This window comes from Solanum lycopersicum, chromosome 2, assembly GCF_036512215.1.
Source record: "Solanum lycopersicum chromosome 2, SLM_r2.1".
Classification (NCBI taxonomy): domain Eukaryota; kingdom Viridiplantae; phylum Streptophyta; class Magnoliopsida; order Solanales; family Solanaceae; genus Solanum; species Solanum lycopersicum.
The window spans coordinates 57,695,137-57,714,089 of NC_090801.1; the positions used below are offsets into that span (position 1 = coordinate 57,695,137).

Sequence of the window (18,953 nt, forward strand, 5' to 3'; positions counted from 1 at the left end):
TACTACTACAGCTTTAATTAGTTTCTTCTACTTTATGAGTCTTTCAACAAATGCAATAGAGATTTTATCTGCAAAAATTTGGAAATTTGCTAACAAGACATTAGACATGAATTGCGATGCTGGCGTTATATCAAGTACAGCAGCACTTGTTTGTCTGTCCCTTGGTGAAGACATTTAATTACAAGACCACAACATTATATTATGCTAGCTCTATTAATTATTTTTGTATAGTAGTACTCTATATTGCATGTGGATTTAGCAAGTTGTTTAATTTACTAGTAATGGCAAGAATCCTTTCTTCTTTTTAGTTATACTATCTTTAACAACAATTAGTTAACAACGATAACTTAGATATCATTAAATATATAATTTTAACGATAATTAACTTTCTTTTTTTTTTTGTATATTTTCCTAAAATATTTAACTTAAATCTAATGACACTTCTAATATTTATGTATATATTTTTGTTGCTAAAAGTTATTTTTATTGTCACGATACATCCATCCTAATGACTGATACAAATATTTTAATAAATGATATATTATTTTAAAAATTAATTTAAAGAAAAAGTAATGAAATATTAAAAGATAAAAAATATAACAAAATATACATTTGTCTTCTTATGCTAATTTAATATTAAAAAAGTAAAAAGTAAACAATGGGAATATACGTTAAAAATGGTCCTAATTTCCTGCTTTATCTTTTTGTTCTTTTTTAAAGCTTTCATGGAGAGTTGTAATTCCCATTTCCAAGAAAATACAAAAAATAAATCAAGCAATTATCCTTTCCTCTAATATAATTAATAAATTAATAGTAATTACATAAAAAAAGCATGTACATTTTGAATTAGATAATAATAATTATAAACAAAATATCTTTCCTGCATATTTTCTTAGTCTCTCAATGTGTCTTTGAGATCAGAATCTCTTTGGAGAACATAAACATGCCTGCATATTAAAAAATAAAAATTAAAAAAAAGCATCTAAACTATTTAAAATACGTGAATTTAATAAAGAGGGAAAAAGAGTCATACATTGAAGCAACGTCTTCTTCTCTGATGTCTCTTCAATACTTTATTCAATTTATCAGCCATTTGTCTGTGTGAAAGGATTTTCCCGGTGGGTGAGCCGGAGAACACGTGGCATCTTTCTATTGGAGGAGACCATAATCCACTTTTAGAGTAATCAAAACCAAATTCAGTTAAATCGGAGAATTTAGAGAGCAATCTCTCTGATACTGACTTGGAAACTAATTGAATTTTCAATGAAGAAGAAATTATAGGTTCGTCTTCATCTAATTGCCATGAATTTGGAGAAGATGAAGATGAGATTTCAGATATGGTGGGCATATTTATTTTTTTTAATTGAAAAAAAGAATAAAAGAGAGAAAAAGGAGAAGAGATTTATTAGAGAAAGAATATTATTAAAAGGAATGCATGATATGGACGTGATGTATGCAATAATGGAGAGGGAAAAAGAGAAAAGTCGACGTGGGTAGCATTATTTGTAAATTGAGGTGTGTTACTATATTACGCGGATCTAGAATTTTCAATAAGAAGGTTTAAAATATGTAGATTTAGATAGCTAAAGAGATTTCACATTTATTATATATACATATAAATTATATTTTTTCACCTTTTGGTGAACTCCTTCTATCAATGTAGCTTCGCCTCTGGTTAAAATATATATCAATGTACCCTTATGTGTTTGGTGAGTAGTCGATCGTGCTCGAATTGTGACATGTTTCTATTCAACATCTCAATATACAATAAAGAATTTTAATTAGTATAGGTTTTCAAATTCAATTTTAGTGTTTATTTTTAAGAGTTTATTGAACAGTTAAGTTGATTATATAAAACATGTCATTATAATTAGTATAGGTTTTTAGATTCAACTTTAGTGTTTATTTTTAAGAGTTTATTGAACAGTTAAGTTGATTATGTAAAATATGTTATTTCTTTTAATTGTATAAATTTTTCTTAAAATGAATTGCAAGAATTCTCATGTTTTTTAATTGAGGTTAAAGCATATAATTAAAGATAATGAAATAATTTTACATTGTTAAGAACTCACACAATATTATTTTTCAAAGTTTATTCAAAATTATCTAATAAGAACGTTTTATCATATATTCAGGTGTTTAATTAGAACAAACAATAATTCACACGTGAAAGAAATTTGCTTATAAATTTTAAAAACTAATTAGTAATCCGATATAGGAGTACTATTTTGCTAATTATGCTCTTTTTCTTACTGTGAGTTTTCGAAGGTTAATGATTCCTATATATGTTAAGTTCCCTTCTTGGTGAAAATGTTTTAATTTTTTTAATTCTCTGGATGTTGAATCATAGGACTTCACTTTTCCTATGAAAATTAGTTATTAATGTCTTCGATTAGGAGAGTGGTCCTCATTAATAAAATGAGATTAAAAAAATATTGATATTGTTCTTTATTTGTTTCTTATTCTTAAATGTATTTAAATGTCATCCACAAGATGTAATTAATTAAAGTTACTCCGTATTTATTTATATAGCATCAAATTATGACAAATTAAATCATCTATATATTACTTCCTCTCTCTAATTAATTGTCCATATTTTGACAAATCATACAATTTTTTAAACTCAATATACTCTTTATTTAATTACTTTAAAAATGTATATTTTTTTTTAAATATTAAGTTTGTAATTCATCAATTTTGTAACTAAAAGGAATAAAATGATAAAATTATTATGTCAAATATTAATTTCTTATGTCAATTCAAAAATACTATTAATAACATAGGAACAATAACTTGTAACTTTTGATGTCGTAAATGACCTTTCACCTAACAATGATATAAATCAACAAAGACCATTTGTGCCAAGAAACATTTGGTCTTTTACCTCATTGCTATATATATCATAGTTTCTATGGATATTGATAAAGTAGATTCACATGGGAGTTAACAATAGACCAAAATGACTGTACAATATATATATATATATATATATATATATACAAAACAATCATTTCAAGCTGGCACATCCAAGATCTGCAAGTTATCTAGTCTAACTTAAGATCTGGATCCTAATTGCCATATTATTTCTATGCAAGTGGCTTAGCTTCAAGTGTCATGTATTTTGCTATTAAATCAGTTCCAACAAAAACTCATAATAAAAGTATGAGCTCTTTCACCTTTTACGTGCCTTACATCATAGATTGATTAGTGAATATCATATTCGTTAAACAAAACAAAAATGTACAGTAAAAGATACTAATATATACCCTTTTTGGGGATATAAACTGATCCGTAAATAGTTTTAAAAGCAACTTTCACATATAACAAACACACGAATTTCATATTTGTATGCTTTAGTAAAGTTTGTATGATTGCGCTACATAGCAAACATAAATATGTATATTTCGCTATGCATATGCAAAAAAAAAAAAAAGTTGTATAATTCCCCTATACATATACAAAGAAATCAATTGTACAATTCGTATACATATACAAAAGAAAATAGTTATATACAAATTATGTATAGTTTGTGTATGTATAAAACGAGAAAGGAGAAAGACAAAAGAAAATTGGGCAGAAGAATATTTGTATTGTATAATTATAAGTTTATATGACGAAGATATATGTATTTGCATGTATATATACAATTTAGTCTCGCTTACAGAAACACAATTTATACATTTCGTTTCTGTTTATATAAGTGATAGAGGCAAGGGAGACGAGCGAGATCTGAGAAGTGGCGAGCGAGATTTAGAAGAGAAGAGAGAGGGACAAAAATATATGTATATATATATATATAATTTTTTCTCGCTTTATACAAACACATTTTATACATTTGTGTTTGTATAAAAACAAGAATGAGGTAGACAGGAATGAAGCGAGAGAGGGAGAGTGGCGAGCGAGAGTTTGAGAGAGAAAAATGATCGACAAACAATTTGCTACAGAGCATAATTAAATTAAAATATAATTATAATATTTACTTTAATTTATTAATTTGTCATCGTATCCAATTTTCCCTAATTTTAATTCCCAGCAAATTTTGATAAAATAAGATATAGTGTATGTCATAAATCATAATTTAATGTACATATAGCTAGGACAAAATTAAAAGATATTTTGCAGACAAAATCATGGTATGACACTTTCGTACAATGACCAAGATTGGTTGTAAGTCAGTGCTATTAACTATTGATACGACAACAAATAAATGTGAGCGATTGTTGATGATTATAGATGTCATCTACTATCTCACTATTTGGTCATACGATATCATATTATGATATGATATTATGAAATAAAATCAACGTTTAAACATTTGATTTTATGTTAATTTTATTTCATGATTTCATTTAATGAGGTGTGATTTTATATTCTCCAAAAATTATGATATAAAATCATATGAAAATATATATCATATTTTGTGATATTTTATTAAAATAATCTCAAATTTGTATCTACTAACCATTTATTTCACATATAAATAAAATTTATAATCACATCATTACTTGTTAAAAATTTATTATTTCTCACCGACATATAGTCACTTCAACTCACACTTCATGATTGTTGAGTAATAAAATTTTGAAAAACCCATGAAAGGAGTTTCATTTTTACTCAAATATATTGATGGGAAATGAAAGTTAGGTTGAAACAATTATTTCAGTGGAGAATAAATAATTTTGTCATAGTTATTATGCGATTTTATAATTTTTTTTGTTTATTTGATAAGATTGAATAAACAATTGGAGCTATATTAATAGTTTATAAACTTATAAATTTTTTATGTTTATGAAAAATATATACAATATCAAAATTTCATATTGTATATCCAAATGAAACTTTAATTCCATATCATGATTGCATAATGCATGACCAAACATGCCATTAATCTATACTAATCAGAGTTACTGAAACTAATTATTAGGGGTATACCAAAATATTTAGAAATTCTTATAAGGACGTAATTTAAAGATTATTTAACACTCTCAATTTTTTAAAATTATTTTTAAATTGTATTTTAAGAACAATTCACTTATTTTAAATAATTAAAATAACTCTCGAACAATTTACTTTATATGGGAGTAGTGAGTACTGTAAATCTGATCCATTTTATCATAACAAGGCGATGACAAACATCATACTCCTACTGAATATCAACATAAATGTAAAAAGGGTTAACACTTAACAATATAAATATATTAAGTTAATAATTTGATCTAAAAATATTTTATCGTCAATAATTTGATTAAAAAATAATCCTACCGCTAATAGAATAACCCAAAATAGGCTTATTGTTACTGATGGGTCAAAAAATCCTTTCTCTTAAACAAACAAGATATTGATTTATTACCATTATTAATAAATTGTGCGACAAGAATTAACGTGAGTAATATTTGAGGAAGTGAAATCATATTTTTCTCATATTGATCATTGGATTCCACCAAAATATAAAGCCATAAAGCATTACCTTGTACATGTAATATAAGGTAAACACTAACAAACATCATTGCATGCAATTATTAGGAGTATATATGTGATCGTTATTTAAGTAAATTCCAACAACTTTAGTTAATTACAAGATTGACTCAATTAATCAATATATTAGGTAGGTGACAAGGATATTTTGAAATGATAACCTATTACACATAGTAACACAAGTAATAGTTCAATAAAATACTTTTAAACTTTACCAAAATATATCAAAGTTGCAACGAAAATTTTTCTCAAATTATTCATTTGAAGGTCAAGTAAACAATTAATATGATAAAAGTGGGCTTACTCATATGAATTTGTCTAAATTCACTAATGAGCTCAATTTAATTTGAAATGGAGAAAGTAGCCAATTTAATTTGAAATGGAGAAAGTAGCCTAAATTTAACAACAGCAAGATGGGCCCAATACTCTCGGTTTCTTTTGACGTCACTAAAAGTTTGATCAAACATGTTACGAAAATTAAACTTTGAAGTTTTTTTTGTTAAAATTCATTAGCATGGACTAAACAGTTTTAGATTTATATCCTCATTGATTTGAAGTATGTAAACTGGAGAATTATCATGTTATCAATGGACTTTAGAATATTCTATTATTTTTTTTAAAAAAAGGAATTTATTAAGAAATGGACAACGAATTCTGGATTTTGAGGGATCCAGGGTGCAAAATATTTTTTTTTCCGTTATTAAAAACTGATCTTAATGTTAATTAATTACTCATATTGAAAAATACGTAACGATAATATTCACTTTTTCTAGTTTCAAATTTTCAAAAAAAAAAATGTTTAGTAGACTCATCACAAAATGCGGGATCCAAAATCACATCAGCCTCTTTAAAAGACAAAATTACCCTCTATAGCTCAGTTTAGACCAGTACTAATGATCTACATCCCCACTGTCTATATGGGTAGTTTTGTCTTTTCATATTTCTCCTTTCGATAAAGCGACTCTTCATTTTTCACTTCTATAATATTTGCTCTTTGGAATATATACGTCTCCCCCATTTCCCTCTTCATCTGAAGAGTCAAAAAGCTGAAAAAAAGCAAACAAAACACAAAAAAGAAAGAAAAAAAAAAGGGTAAGAAATCGAAAGGAAGATTTGTTTACTAAGGGAAAACAATAGTTTTGTTCAATTTTTTTCTCAATTTGAAGTTGTTGAGAGTAATGGCTGGGTACAGAGCTGAAGATGACTATGATTACCTATTCAAGGTGGTACTAATTGGTGATTCAGGTGTTGGCAAATCCAATTTGCTTTCAAGATTCACTAGAAATGAGTTTAGTCTAGAGTCTAAGTCTACAATTGGTGTTGAGTTTGCTACTAAAAGCTTAACTGTTGATAGTAAAGTCATCAAGGCTCAAATTTGGGACACTGCTGGTCAAGAAAGGTAACATTTTTCAGACCCCCATTTCTTGATCTGACCATACTTTGTTTATGTTTGAGGAGATTTGTGTTCTTCTCTGATCTGGTGTATTTTCTGGGAATTTTATAGTGAGTGAGATTTGGGTATGAAATGTGCTTTATGTTTCTAGAATTGTAAAGCCCTGATCTAATGATTAGTTTGCACAATGTGAGTATCTCTGTGTGGTGTTTTGCTCGATTACTTTGGGATAATAGATCTGATGGGTATTTGGTTTCTTGATCTGTTAGATCTTCCATATCTTACTTGCTTATTGCAGTTTTTGACTCAATTGACTTCCTTTCTAAGGTAAGATGTGCTTGCTACTGTTGGATATAATGACGAAGCTAAGAATTTTACTAAGGGTGTTCAAAACTTCAGGATATATATTTAAAAAAGATTGTTTTTGACCTATATATACAATTTATTTGCTTAAAAGGGTATTTGAGTGATCACCATGGGGTTAATGTGGCTATGGCCCTGGTTGGATACTATGACTATGGCCAAAGGAAGCCACAAATTTATCACCTTTGTGACGATTTCTTCTATACCTCATTTCAATGCATTTGCAAATGATGCATTTTTTTTGTTTTAGAAGATTGTGTCGTGCTATTAATTTTGTTTTAAATTGTAGCTTCTGTATTGGCAATGACAAAGGGATTGAACATAAGTAAACCAGTTGACAAGCCATGTTCTATTGTAGATTTCTATAGGAAGAAGAAAGTCTCAGTCTGTTAGACTCATTTTATACGATCCCATAATTCTTGCATGGTCAAACAGTTTTTGACTTTAATTTTTTCAAACATCCTCAACAGTTTTGACTATAAGAAATTGTGATCTATAGTACCTTCAATAGTCATAGGATTATGTAAATAAAACCAAAGAGTTGATGTCCGAATTCCAACCTAAAAATTGTGAAGTGATGCAACCACTATCTTATTACAGATTATTTAATGAAGCAGTGGACCAAAGAATTTGAAGGTAGTTGACAATTGTTTGATTTTGGGGTTGTGCACAAAAGATGGTTGGTAGTTAGTAGCAATGAAAATATAAACAATTTAGTTTCTCGGAACCTGTAAGGCTGTAACAGTGTGTACAGCAGCATGCTGAATTGGCATGTCAATGTGTGTAGTAACAAATTCTAAAGGGCACTTGAGCTAAAGTAGTTGAACGATATAAAGTGAGATATCTGGTGCATATGCTTTGTGTGTCTGGGAGCATGCATTTGTTTTTATACCTTTAGTTTTGCTGATCGTCTTGCATTGGGAAATGAGCATGTTCATCTGATGTTATTAATTCTGGGGCATCTTCTATTTTTGCAGTTGTTATGGAAGTAACAAATACAAATGTGTCCATAATAGATGATTGAATACCAATATGAATGTGGATAAAAAGTAAAATTTATTTATCATTATTATTGCCTTTATCATTAATTCTTTTAAAAAAACTTTTTTGTTAACTTGGTGACATGTTTGCGATATTACTGATAGATCTAACGTGCAATCTCCGACTACATTAGTCTATACTTTTTACATTGTATCTTTAGGAGTCATTATTTCCTCGGTATATAAAAGTTGTGATTGCTAGTTTTTTGATCTAGTATATGGGAATATATTTCCCCATTTGCCATCAGTGGAACTGTTTTCAATTTTATAGAAATTACATTTCAAGAAGGCTAACTAAAACATAACTAAGAGCTTAATTAATCTCAAAAACAAAAAAGATAGGAAACATAGGCAACAACTTCAACAAGTCTAAAACCTTCAACAACAAGGGAATATATATCTAAAATACAGTGTGAATACTATCATAAATCATCATCGTAGCTTCAAATAAGATGGGATCTTCCTCAAAAATGTGTTGAATGATCATCTTATCTCTAACTGCACAATCTTCACCCTTAATAGTAACCAATTTTTCTCCAGTATTCTAATAACATTTACCATCTACTTTCTACATTTTTCCTTCGAAATCAACAACATCAACATCATCATTAGTCAATTTTTCCCTCATAGAAGTCAAACCATTTCTAATAAAAGAAACAATTTTATTTTGTATGGATGAGTACCAGTTTCCCGTCTTAGTATCACGGACGATACGCCAAAAAAGCTTTAAAAAGATTAAAAAAAATGCAAGAAGAAATCTCTCTCTTCAGATAAGGTTTAGAAATAACAAACTCATCAATGTCATATATGTTCTCTCGAATCAACATTATAAAGTAAAAATCTTTTACTGAATGACAAAAACTCCTCCATTTTAACGTCCTATTAAGGTTCCACCTTCCGGTAACACTAACATGGACCTTTTTCAAACAGTTTGTCTTTTTATTAGATAACCCTTTTCGGTGTGTAAAAAATCCCCAACCTCTTTACCTCCTCCTTCTCCTTTCCAAAATCTTCTTATTCTTGCACCCCGACTATGCTATCGGTTTCTTCTTTGCTTGACGATTTTGTTGCACGTATCAATATCGTGAAACAATCAACTTTTCTAATTGACATTTCTTATGAGTTTGTTGTTCCTGAACCTTATCCGAATAGATGAGTTTCTTCTCGCATCTTTTTAGAGCTTTTTTGGCGCATGAAATTGATACGAATCCATACGAAATATAGTTGTTTCTTATACTAGGAAAGATTTAACTTCTATGAGGGAAGAATTGATTGTTGATGTTGAATTCGGAGGAAAAGGTGGATGGTAAATGTTGTTATAATATCGGAGAAAAATATTGAACTTAACGGAGTCAATTTTGGTTATTATTAAGGGTGAAGATTGTGTGATTGAAGATATGACATCATTCCACACTCTTTTGAGGAAGATCCTCTCTTGTTTGAAGCTGCGATAATAGTTTATGATAGTATTCACACTGTGTTTTAGATACATATTATTTTCTTTTTGAAGATTTTAGACTTGTAGAAGCGGTTGTCTATGTTTTCCTATCTTTTTTGTTTTTGAGATTAATTATGTTTTAGTTAGCATTCTTGAGGGATAATTTGTTCTAGATAATTTACTTCAAGTAGCTGTAAAGTCAGTTTTCATTTATTCATCTATTATCATGCATTGGAACTAATGTTTAAATACTTATTTTTTCTGGAAAAAAATAAGTGCTTGTGGGCATATTTAGCTTTTATTGCCAAGTAGGAGAGAGGTGCAATGTGCCATTTTATGCATCAAGAACTACCTTGCTCGAATATTATTATTTTTATCATTTGAAATGCATCCTTCAAATCAACTTTTCAAAAAAAAAAAATTTGTTAGAAAAGGCAGTCAAAAGTCAATACAATCATTACCACTCTAATCTAAAAACAGGGGAATTCGGTTATGCAGGTATTTTGACCTATGACAACATTCCATACTTTCCCTTACTTGAAAACTCATTTAGAAATTTGCTGGTACCTCTCATTCCTGATTGTCCTTACAAGGCACAGTGCGCTAGCTTTACCTGCTACTTTCAATTTGGTTGATCCTCCTCATCTGCAGCCTTGCATGTGTCTGTGTAGACTTTTTATCATCAAGTACATGCCATAATGCACAGTTCGTTTTAGTCAACACAATATTCACTAACAATCAATGACATAAATATGAATTTGAGGGCTAACACAGAGATAGCTTCAAAGGATTTTCTCCATAGATTATTTGTTTGTGATTTCAGTTTTGACATATCGAAAGAATCCAATTCGAGCAAGTTTCAAATTAAAAAATTTATTGGAATTGATCAAACTTTTTCGATCCAAAGTGTTTCACGAGGGAATCCATCATCTTGTAGGATTCTTTCATAAAAATCGCAAAAAGGGTATGTTGCTGCCAGTTTTCTATAATCTATTCTAGTTGGGGTGGGTGCCTTTGTGGATATTGTGGTGGCATCGTAGACTTGGAGGTTGAAGTGTCATATGCAGTATAAGGACATCCTTATGCTATTCTAATTTGTTTTCCTGTGTTTGGATGCTTTATAGTCTGTCTATCTTGTTCTTTTTCCATTTTCTTTTAGTTTGTATCTCTTTCTTTTTTGCCTTTTCTTTCAGTATGTAAAAGATAACCTGATACCAGCAATCACTAAATATGAATAAGTATGTGATATGTATTTTTAAAATTTTATCTGTTCTGACTTATTCCTTTTGGTAAGGGAGGGTGGGGTTTTGAAGGAGGTGGTTGGAATGGAAGGCTGAATAAAATAGGAATACTATTTGCCATGGTACTAAGGGCTGCAAGCTAGCAGGCTGCCTATTCTAGTATTCAGATTTGTCCTTCGTGGAAAAATGAAACATTTGTCTAGGCTATTATTAGTTAATTGTTATTTGCAGAAGTCAGCTAGTTGCAATTTATCTGGCATCAAGATGAAGAAATCATTCCCTTTTAAATATCATTCCCAGCCTCAAGAGCTGACTCATGATTTCGAATAATCTGCTTCTAGTACCGACTTCTGTTGTATGTAGATGAGTCCAACTAGTATGGTTTGTTGGTCACTTGTGCATCCATTTCGTAGTTTTAATATTTTAAATTCGTTTTAATTACTCAAATCTTAATTGTTTCCTTTATCAAACTACTTTTCAATCATTAATATGTTGTTATTCTTCCACTATAACTAGTTTAATGTACAGGTTAACATCTTAAACTCCATAGAGGAGTACTATATTAAATTTTATTAATTCATTATAAATGTTGTTTGAGCTTAAATTTTCTTGATTCCTCCATCTCCTGTGTCCCCTATTCTCCCAAATTCTCGATCCTTTTGTTCCTTTTGTTTTCTTTCTTGTAATATTGTAGAAAACAAATATCACGAGATTTCAGTAATATTAGGTTTTTCCATGTCTAGTGATTTCTGTTTTTTTGCATCAAGTCATGAATTTTCAGCTAATTTTTGTTTATCATATGGTTATCCACCGTTTTGAGAGATAAATACTTTCTTTTAGAACCATGTAAAACGGTCAATCTTAAGGGGCAAGAGATGCCCTTTTCTTAATCTGTTATAGTGGACATGTTACTATTTTTGAGGGTTGGAAACTCTGATACTGTGCTCAACTTAGTTTCTGATGACTCAGAAAGGGCGAGAGATATATATGACATTAGAATTACGTTGTTGTCATCAATAGTTTCTTAATGTGATGCCCATCCCAAGTGATATTGTTACATGCTGACTAATAAGCTTTTCCTTGGTTATTAAATTGTCTTCTACACTATTTGGTATTGTTTCTATGTCATAACGGCTGTACTACTTTGTTCTGTAGGTACCGTGCCATCACCAGCGCTTACTACAGAGGTGCCGTGGGTGCTCTGCTTGTGTATGATGTCACTCGACATTCAACATTTGAAAATGTTGAGAGGTGGCTTAAGGAGTTGAGAGATCATACAGATCCCAACATCGTTGTCATGCTTGTCGGAAACAAATCTGATCTACGACATCTGGTTGCAGTGTCAACTGAGGACGGGAAGTCTTTTGCGGAGAAGGAATCCCTCTACTACATGGAAACTTCTGCCCTCGAATCTACAAATGTTGAGAATGCATTTGCTGAAGTTCTCACTCAAATCTACCACGTCGTGAGTAGAAAAGCCATGGAAAATGGTGAGAATGGAAACGGAAACGTGCCTTCCAAAGGAGAAAAGATTGATATAGGTAAAGAAGTATCTGATGTCAAGAAAGCTGGTTGCTGTTCATCCTAAGGGCTATATAATCTGTGCTCTGCTGTATCCTGTTCTAGGTGCACCGTACCGGTAGTGTAAAATTGTCCAGACTACCTTTGACACGATCCTATTTGATACTACCTGTTACATTGGTTTTTGTTTTGGTTGGTAGTAAAGAATATCAATGTTAGAGAACCTTTTTTCTAATGGAACCAAACCCTTTGTGTAGACCTGTTATGGCTTAACTATTGAATCATTCTTTTCTCTCCTTTTCAATTACTTCAATTGACTTCTAGTTAGCTTGTGCTTGCTCTGGTGTTGATACTCCAGTGCTTGTGGTGAAAGAGTAGTTTTAACTTTACACTAGGTTGATTTTGTTGGAGATGGGCATTTGGTAACTATCTTGGCATAGTTTAGAGCAGTGACGGAGCTAGTATTTTCACTAAGTGGCCCAGGATGTGAAGAAGTAAAACGGGGTTTGTATGAACCCTGGACTCTTACTAGCTCCGCTACTCGTATAAGAGACAAGTCAGACAAAAAACACAAAACATTCTGAATTTAATGAAATTCATTTGTATATGAAGAAAGATAAAATTGGAATGTTAGAATTTTCCACTCCTTTATTTGGTATGAAGAAAATAGAAATAAGGTAAGGGAAATTATTTTGGTCCACTTCTCTAACAACCAAAACAGAGTGATTTTTGGTCCCCATTTCTCAACTTGTTAACATCTATTCAATGAAAATTACATAGAGTAAATAGGTAAAAATAAATAACTTATATACTATTCATATGTTGAAATTCTTTTATTCTTTTGTATATTTACTGTTTTCTTTTTTGACAAAACTTGGGAAATTGTTTTTGTCATTTTCTATATGCATGTATAGACTTTTAGCAACATATCACTTTAGTTCATAGTTCATACTTTAATTACTTTATAATTAAAATTAACAGATAAGATTAGCACAGAAGAAACACTTGATAAAGATTTTTAATCTTATCACTGACGCTAATCCATGACTTGCACGTGCAACATGTGGGAACACGTATCACTCTAAAAGTTCATTAGAAGTTCTAAAAACAACTTGATAATATATTTTAAGAGCAAAAATTAAAAACCTGCCCTAACCTCTAACCAATACAAATAAATTAAAATTTAAAAAATCACAATTATTTTGCGAATAATGTAAGGACAATTTGGGTCCCTCATTTAAGCCTCTTTACCTACTCTCCCAATATTTAATTAGTTTCTAATCATGATTAACTAATCCTTAATATACCTCCTGTCTTAGCAAACTAAGATAATGCTATTTGATTCGAAGTCATGTGTAAACACCATTATGTAAGGGAAATTAATGATCATAATTCATAATCATATGTAACCAATCAAAATTATTCTTCTGCAGAAAAAAATAAAATTATTGTGGGACAACTCTAATTCAACGTGTACAGCTATATCAATATTGCTTAAAAAGTCAAAACTTTGGTTAATTTTGACTTTTAAGGCAGTCAGCTAGTGAAGTTCCTAATGAGTCACATCAAATTGGAGTGATTTAGGAAAGTCATTTTTCCATTACTATAAATTCGATATTTATGATTTGATTTTAATCTTCCTGGGAATTCCGACTCGTTCAAATCAAAAAGCAACAAAACACCTATGGAATGTTGATGATAGAGCGAGAATTTTGATTTACGAATTTGAATTGACTATAATCGAAATCGTAGCTATTTCAACCAAACACTCCCCCTCCTTCCCCTCCAAAAAAATAAAAAAACAAATCCAAGTCAAAAGACGTTACTTATAAAGAAATTATTAGAGCTGGAATCCGAACTATGAGCATTTGTTTTTTATCTTCTTTCTTTTCCTGATCAAATAGGGGATCAAGCCACTCCTATTAGATGAATCATGATAAAAGCTAGTGTACCAATTTCTTTTTTTCTTTAATCATTCATCAAATTTGCAAGCTTACCTATTCTTATCGTTCTAAATTATTTATTGATTTTCACTTCTCAAAATCTAAACTATGTACATTTTGATTAATTTTTTTTTTTTGGTTAAATTAACATGAGAACAATTGAAATTTCTAGTATGAAATCAACTATCAAAATGAAGAAAAAAAAAGATAATATACACATGGGATTTTGGGAATAGAGTTGTGCCACTTTGCTTGCATTAATAGAACTCAAGAATAAACAATTACTCTTATTAAATCTTATGGCTTTTGCCTTCTTGTTCTTTTTTCATTACTTGGGTAATCTCTACTCAATTTTCTTTGCCACCTTTCTCCTTTTCTTAATTTGTAAGAAGGGATCAAGGGATTGGATTATCCAATTAAACCAAATTAACAAACTATATATTGTACAAACTTGTTCACTGTTATTATATCACATGTTTAGCCCTATCTTTTTTTTTTATTGCATATTAAAACCAGAATTCTTTAACAAGTTAATGACTACCGGTTTGTAAGGCTAAAGCAAAGGTTTTGACACATGGTGGCTTAATATATAGGATCTGACTATAACATTATTTTATAAACGATACACTTTAGTAGTAGTTGTAATAAATGCATCATCCAAAAGTAACAGACTGTAATATGTTATCATCCACTTGATTAAAATTTGGAACTAATTGAATCAGATATATGCATGAATTTAAAATTGACTGACTACTCAATAGGTCTATAAATGTTAATATATTAGAATGAAGTCATGAACTATTAAAAAAAATTAGCATTATTTCCCAGTATGACATATTACCAAAAATAATGGTTGATACATATACACTGAGTAAAAGTGATATTATTCATTTTTCCAAAGAGATAATTTAATTACTATTAAGGTTAAATTGGATTCGATTGTCTCAATATTCAAAAAGAATTACAAGTTGCAATTTAATCGAAAAGCAAAAAGTATCACAAAACATAGAAAGAACTAAAGGAATATAATTTAATCAAATCCTCAATCTCATATATTCTTTCTTTCGTTTTCTTGATCTCCTAATCTACAAAGGTATTGAAATAAGATTGAAAGTTTATTTGTGAAATTTATAATTTAATTTTAACTACTGAATTTACAATGCATGAATCTTACAAACATTTTACGATATATTTTTCCACCATATTGATACGCAAAAAAACTACAACTTATAGTATTTTTCGTATAGTTTTTGAATTACTAAATATTTTGTTTAAAATATAAAATTAATATAATCCAATTCAACTTTGAAAAATAGTCAAATTAACTTTTGAAAAATGCAACATGACAAATAAAAATGAACGGAAAAAGTAATATTATAGATCCACCCCATCCAAAATATAAAAGGAAACAAGAGAAAAGGAAGATAGACACAGTTGGAAAAAAAAATTCCCAAGACAAACAATGGCATATCTCTTCCATCTTACTTAAAGTTAAAAGAGGCATTGGAAGAAATTTAGCCGTTAGAAATGAAAAGGCCAATGATGCTAATTACAATGAGAATGAGACAGATTCCTCTCAATTGGACAACTTTTTTATTTTATTTTTACTATACTACAAAACCTACACTCAAATCTAAGAAAACTTACAAATATTAAAAGCCAAAACCAAATTGCCTTGGTATCTTATGGCGCACGACGCGCAATTTCCTAATGAATCAATTTAAAAAGTTACTTTTGATCACGTAAAAGACAAATAACACATATCGCAACCATCTCAACCAGTGGTACCACACCAAGATGTCAAGCTATGTCGTCGACGTTCTTCGTCTCTCTCCATCATTCCACGGCCAAACACCGTTGAACATTCCGGTAACTCTCCGAGATCGGCGAAAAGTGACACGTCTTCCTCTCGCATTGTCAACGTTGATGACATGTCAATATCACAATCCACTTGGGTCAAAATTGGACTTTCTAGCATAGTTGTTGAAGTACACTCAATCAAATCCGAAAACCATCCGAATTCATTTGCGCTAATTAGAGACGATGATGATTCACCGAGATTGACAAATTTTTCGTCCGAATTAGGCTCCGATGGACGTGTGAAATCACCCGTGACCTTTTCTTCTGAGACGGCGATGTTGGAAGTAGTTGTTGATGTTGTTGTTGTTGTTGTTGCTGCTGCTGTTAGTGATACTATTGTTTTCATCTTCGTCTTTGTATTATTATTATTATTAATAATACATGATGTATTAGTAGTTGTACGATGGTTGTGTTGATTATTTCTAGAAGCCGGCCAAGGATGGTTATGTTCACAAGAATATGTCACAACTAACATGTTTGGGTCCGCACGGCTCCTTTCAACTTGTTTTCTAGCTGGACATCCTTTTGAACTACTACATCTATAATATCCCCTACAATTATCACAAAAATATTTTTCAATTATTTATCATCTTTTCATACAATTCAGTCCTAAAAGTTTATCAAATTACTAGAATTCCCCAAGAATTAAACTAACCTGGGATAAGGGGAACCTTTGATGGGCTTTTGTCCATATTTTCTCCATGCCCAAGAATCAGATGGTGGCATACTTATTTCACCTTTCATTTTTGATCCTTCAATTTCTTTAATTGGCACTGACACCACTCTTTTTTCGATGGATCTTCTGCTGCAAATTTATTTTTTAATAAAATTAAGCCACAATATATACTATTAATTATCATGCAAGCACATGATCAACAAAATATCAAAACCCTAAAATCTCTTCCAAAAAAATGAAGCAAAAGAGGGGGAAAAAAGTGAAATAACATACTAATTTTCTATAGCTATTCTCGTATACATTTTAATAAAATCTAAAAAAAAATATTAATGTTTTCATATAATTTTTTTAAAAAAAATTCCCATTGAATGTTTTTTTTTTTCAGTGACCTTGTTCGAAGGAAAATAAATGAGAAAATAATATTCTATAACACAAATTTCCCACTGATTAATTGCGGGAATAACCCTTGTTTCTAGTAGTGAGATCCCATACTCATGGCAATCAACAAAGAAGGTATAATATATATATGTATGTATATTAGATTAATTTACCTTCTTTTAGGAGATGAAGTTGAAGTGATCATCTTGTTATCATTGAATAAACCGGAACGCGGTGAATCGGAGCTGTTTTCCGGTGAATTCTCGGAATCTTCTTGCTCAGAAACAAAAAAGTTATTGAATCTTCCATCCATATTTGCTTTTGTAAAATACTTCAATTTTTCTTTGGTTTCTAATAATGATATATTATAGAAGATAAGAAAGTACTTAAGAGAGAGAGATTATATTTTTCATAAGAAAGAAGAAGAAAATAATGAAAGAAAAAAAGAGTATAAAAAGGGTGTGAAATGTGACAGATAGGGGAAAAGGCATTGCATTTGTTTATAGAGGACGTGCAAGTTAATGTGTGAAACTAATCCAAATGACAATTTTAATATTACTACAATTATTTTTGAAAACGACCTTAACGTTTGTTTTACTAATTCTTATATTATACTAATCCTGATTGATTTATTTATTTATGGGCGCCACCATTTTTGGACTATACGCTTAGATTATCTAGACGTTTAAATTACATAACCTAGACCTCATCATACCATGCTTTAATTTTATTTTTTTCTTTTTCAAAAAATTAAAATAATCTTTAGTCTTGTTGATTAAGCATGTACACAAGAAATTAAAAGAAAATGATCAACAATTAAATCTTTTGATAGCGACGTTGTTTATCTGGATATATTTTTTTGCCATTATATGTATTACACAATTAAAAAGTCAATTTCAAAAAGAGAAAGTTGATTATTATAGAGAATGGCCGCTTATATCTATATATCTCGATAATGACACAATTGGAGTGATTTAACATATTATAATAATTACTTTATGGAGCATATATCATTTATTGAGGTCACTAAGCAATGAAAAAAAATTAGAGTTGTATGGAATTACATTTTAATTTAGTGATTTGAATATGATTTTTTTTTAATGTAGTCAATGCATAAAACTTAAACTCGAATAAAAAGAAGTTTATTTGATTTTAGCATGGACACCAACAAAGAGTATGTTAGTTGATTTGCCAAACAGAGTTTGAATTGTAGTTCAATTCTCTTAAGGACTAATAAGAGCTTGTTAAAGGCTACTTTTGTTAGCATGTTTAGTTGATGCCCCTACCTCACCCCTTCTCTATTTTATAATTTACTATCTAGTGGTGTAAAAATTTGGCAAGCAGGCTATTTAAGAAAAAAGTTTTAAAAACATGAAAATTAAGTGGAAATTCAAACAATGATCTTCAAGAAAAAAATTCTCTAGAAAATGAAATTAGGGATTTCAATAAATTTAATGGATAATTAGTTTTGAGTTATAGGAGTTCCCAAACCTAAATTAAAGTGCACCTCAAGTCTAGTGTACTACATACTATGTCATATTATAATTACTAATTGGATTAGTTCAAAAGAAATTTCGATGCATTGAAGAAATTAAAGAAGAGAGTTGACAACATTAAAAACATTT

The 18,953-nt window shown here is 29.8% G+C and overlaps 2 protein-coding genes and 1 long non-coding RNA gene across 4 annotated transcripts; 1 reads left to right on the forward strand and 2 right to left on the reverse strand.

The window, feature by feature from the left end:
- Nucleotides 1-784: 784 nt before the first annotated feature.
- Nucleotides 785-1,455, reverse strand: LOC101259111 (uncharacterized). Its single transcript, XR_011214741.1, has 2 exons — nt 1,034-1,455; nt 785-947 (listed from the first exon to the last, which is right to left on the reverse strand). It is a non-coding gene; the product is annotated as an uncharacterized lncRNA (long non-coding RNA).
- Nucleotides 1,456-6,208: 4,753 nt separating this feature from the next.
- LOC101254053 (ras-related protein RABA1d) lies at nt 6,209-12,778 on the forward strand. The gene is made up of 2 exons (XM_004233017.5): nt 6,209-6,874; nt 12,106-12,778. The coding sequence occupies exons 1-2, from the start codon at nt 6,654-6,656 to the stop codon at nt 12,536-12,538; spliced, it is 654 nt and encodes a 217-aa protein (XP_004233065.1). The 5' UTR covers nt 6,209-6,653; the 3' UTR covers nt 12,539-12,778.
- A 3,139-nt stretch (nt 12,779-15,917) lies between these two features.
- LOC101253151 (probable WRKY transcription factor 65) lies at nt 15,918-17,866 on the reverse strand. 2 transcript variants are annotated; one of them, XM_004233014.5, is made up of 3 exons: nt 17,502-17,866; nt 16,930-17,079; nt 15,918-16,825 (listed from the first exon to the last, which is right to left on the reverse strand). In XM_004233014.5, the coding sequence occupies exons 1-3, from the start codon at nt 17,639-17,641 to the stop codon at nt 16,189-16,191; spliced, it is 927 nt and encodes a 308-aa protein (XP_004233062.1). In that variant the 5' UTR covers nt 17,642-17,866; the 3' UTR covers nt 15,918-16,188. The 2 variants fall into 2 exon arrangements, with proteins under 2 accessions (XP_004233062.1, XP_010316839.1); XM_010318537.4 differs by having other exon boundaries at nt 16,930-17,076; nt 17,502-17,817.
- Between the last annotated feature and the right edge of the window lie 1,087 nt (nt 17,867-18,953).

Bases quoted from the DNA above. Each gene is read 5' to 3' on its own strand.
- LOC101253151 (XM_004233014.5), bottom strand. From the start codon at position 17,641: ATGGATGGAAGATTCAATAACTTTTTTGTTTCTGAGCAAGAAGATTCC. The intron at 17,080-17,501 runs GTAAATTAATCT...ATAAATTTGCAG, and splicing joins ACTTCATCTCCTAAAAGAAG to CAGAAGATCCATCGAAAAAA. The intron at 16,826-16,929 runs GTTAGTTTAATT...TGATAATTGTAG, and splicing joins AAAGGTTCCCCTTATCCCAG to GGGATATTATAGATGTAGTA.
- LOC101254053 (XM_004233017.5), top strand. From the start codon at position 6,654: ATGGCTGGGTACAGAGCTGAAGATGACTATGATTACCTATTCAAGGTG. The intron at 6,875-12,105 runs GTAACATTTTTC...TTTGTTCTGTAG, and splicing joins GACACTGCTGGTCAAGAAAG to GTACCGTGCCATCACCAGCG.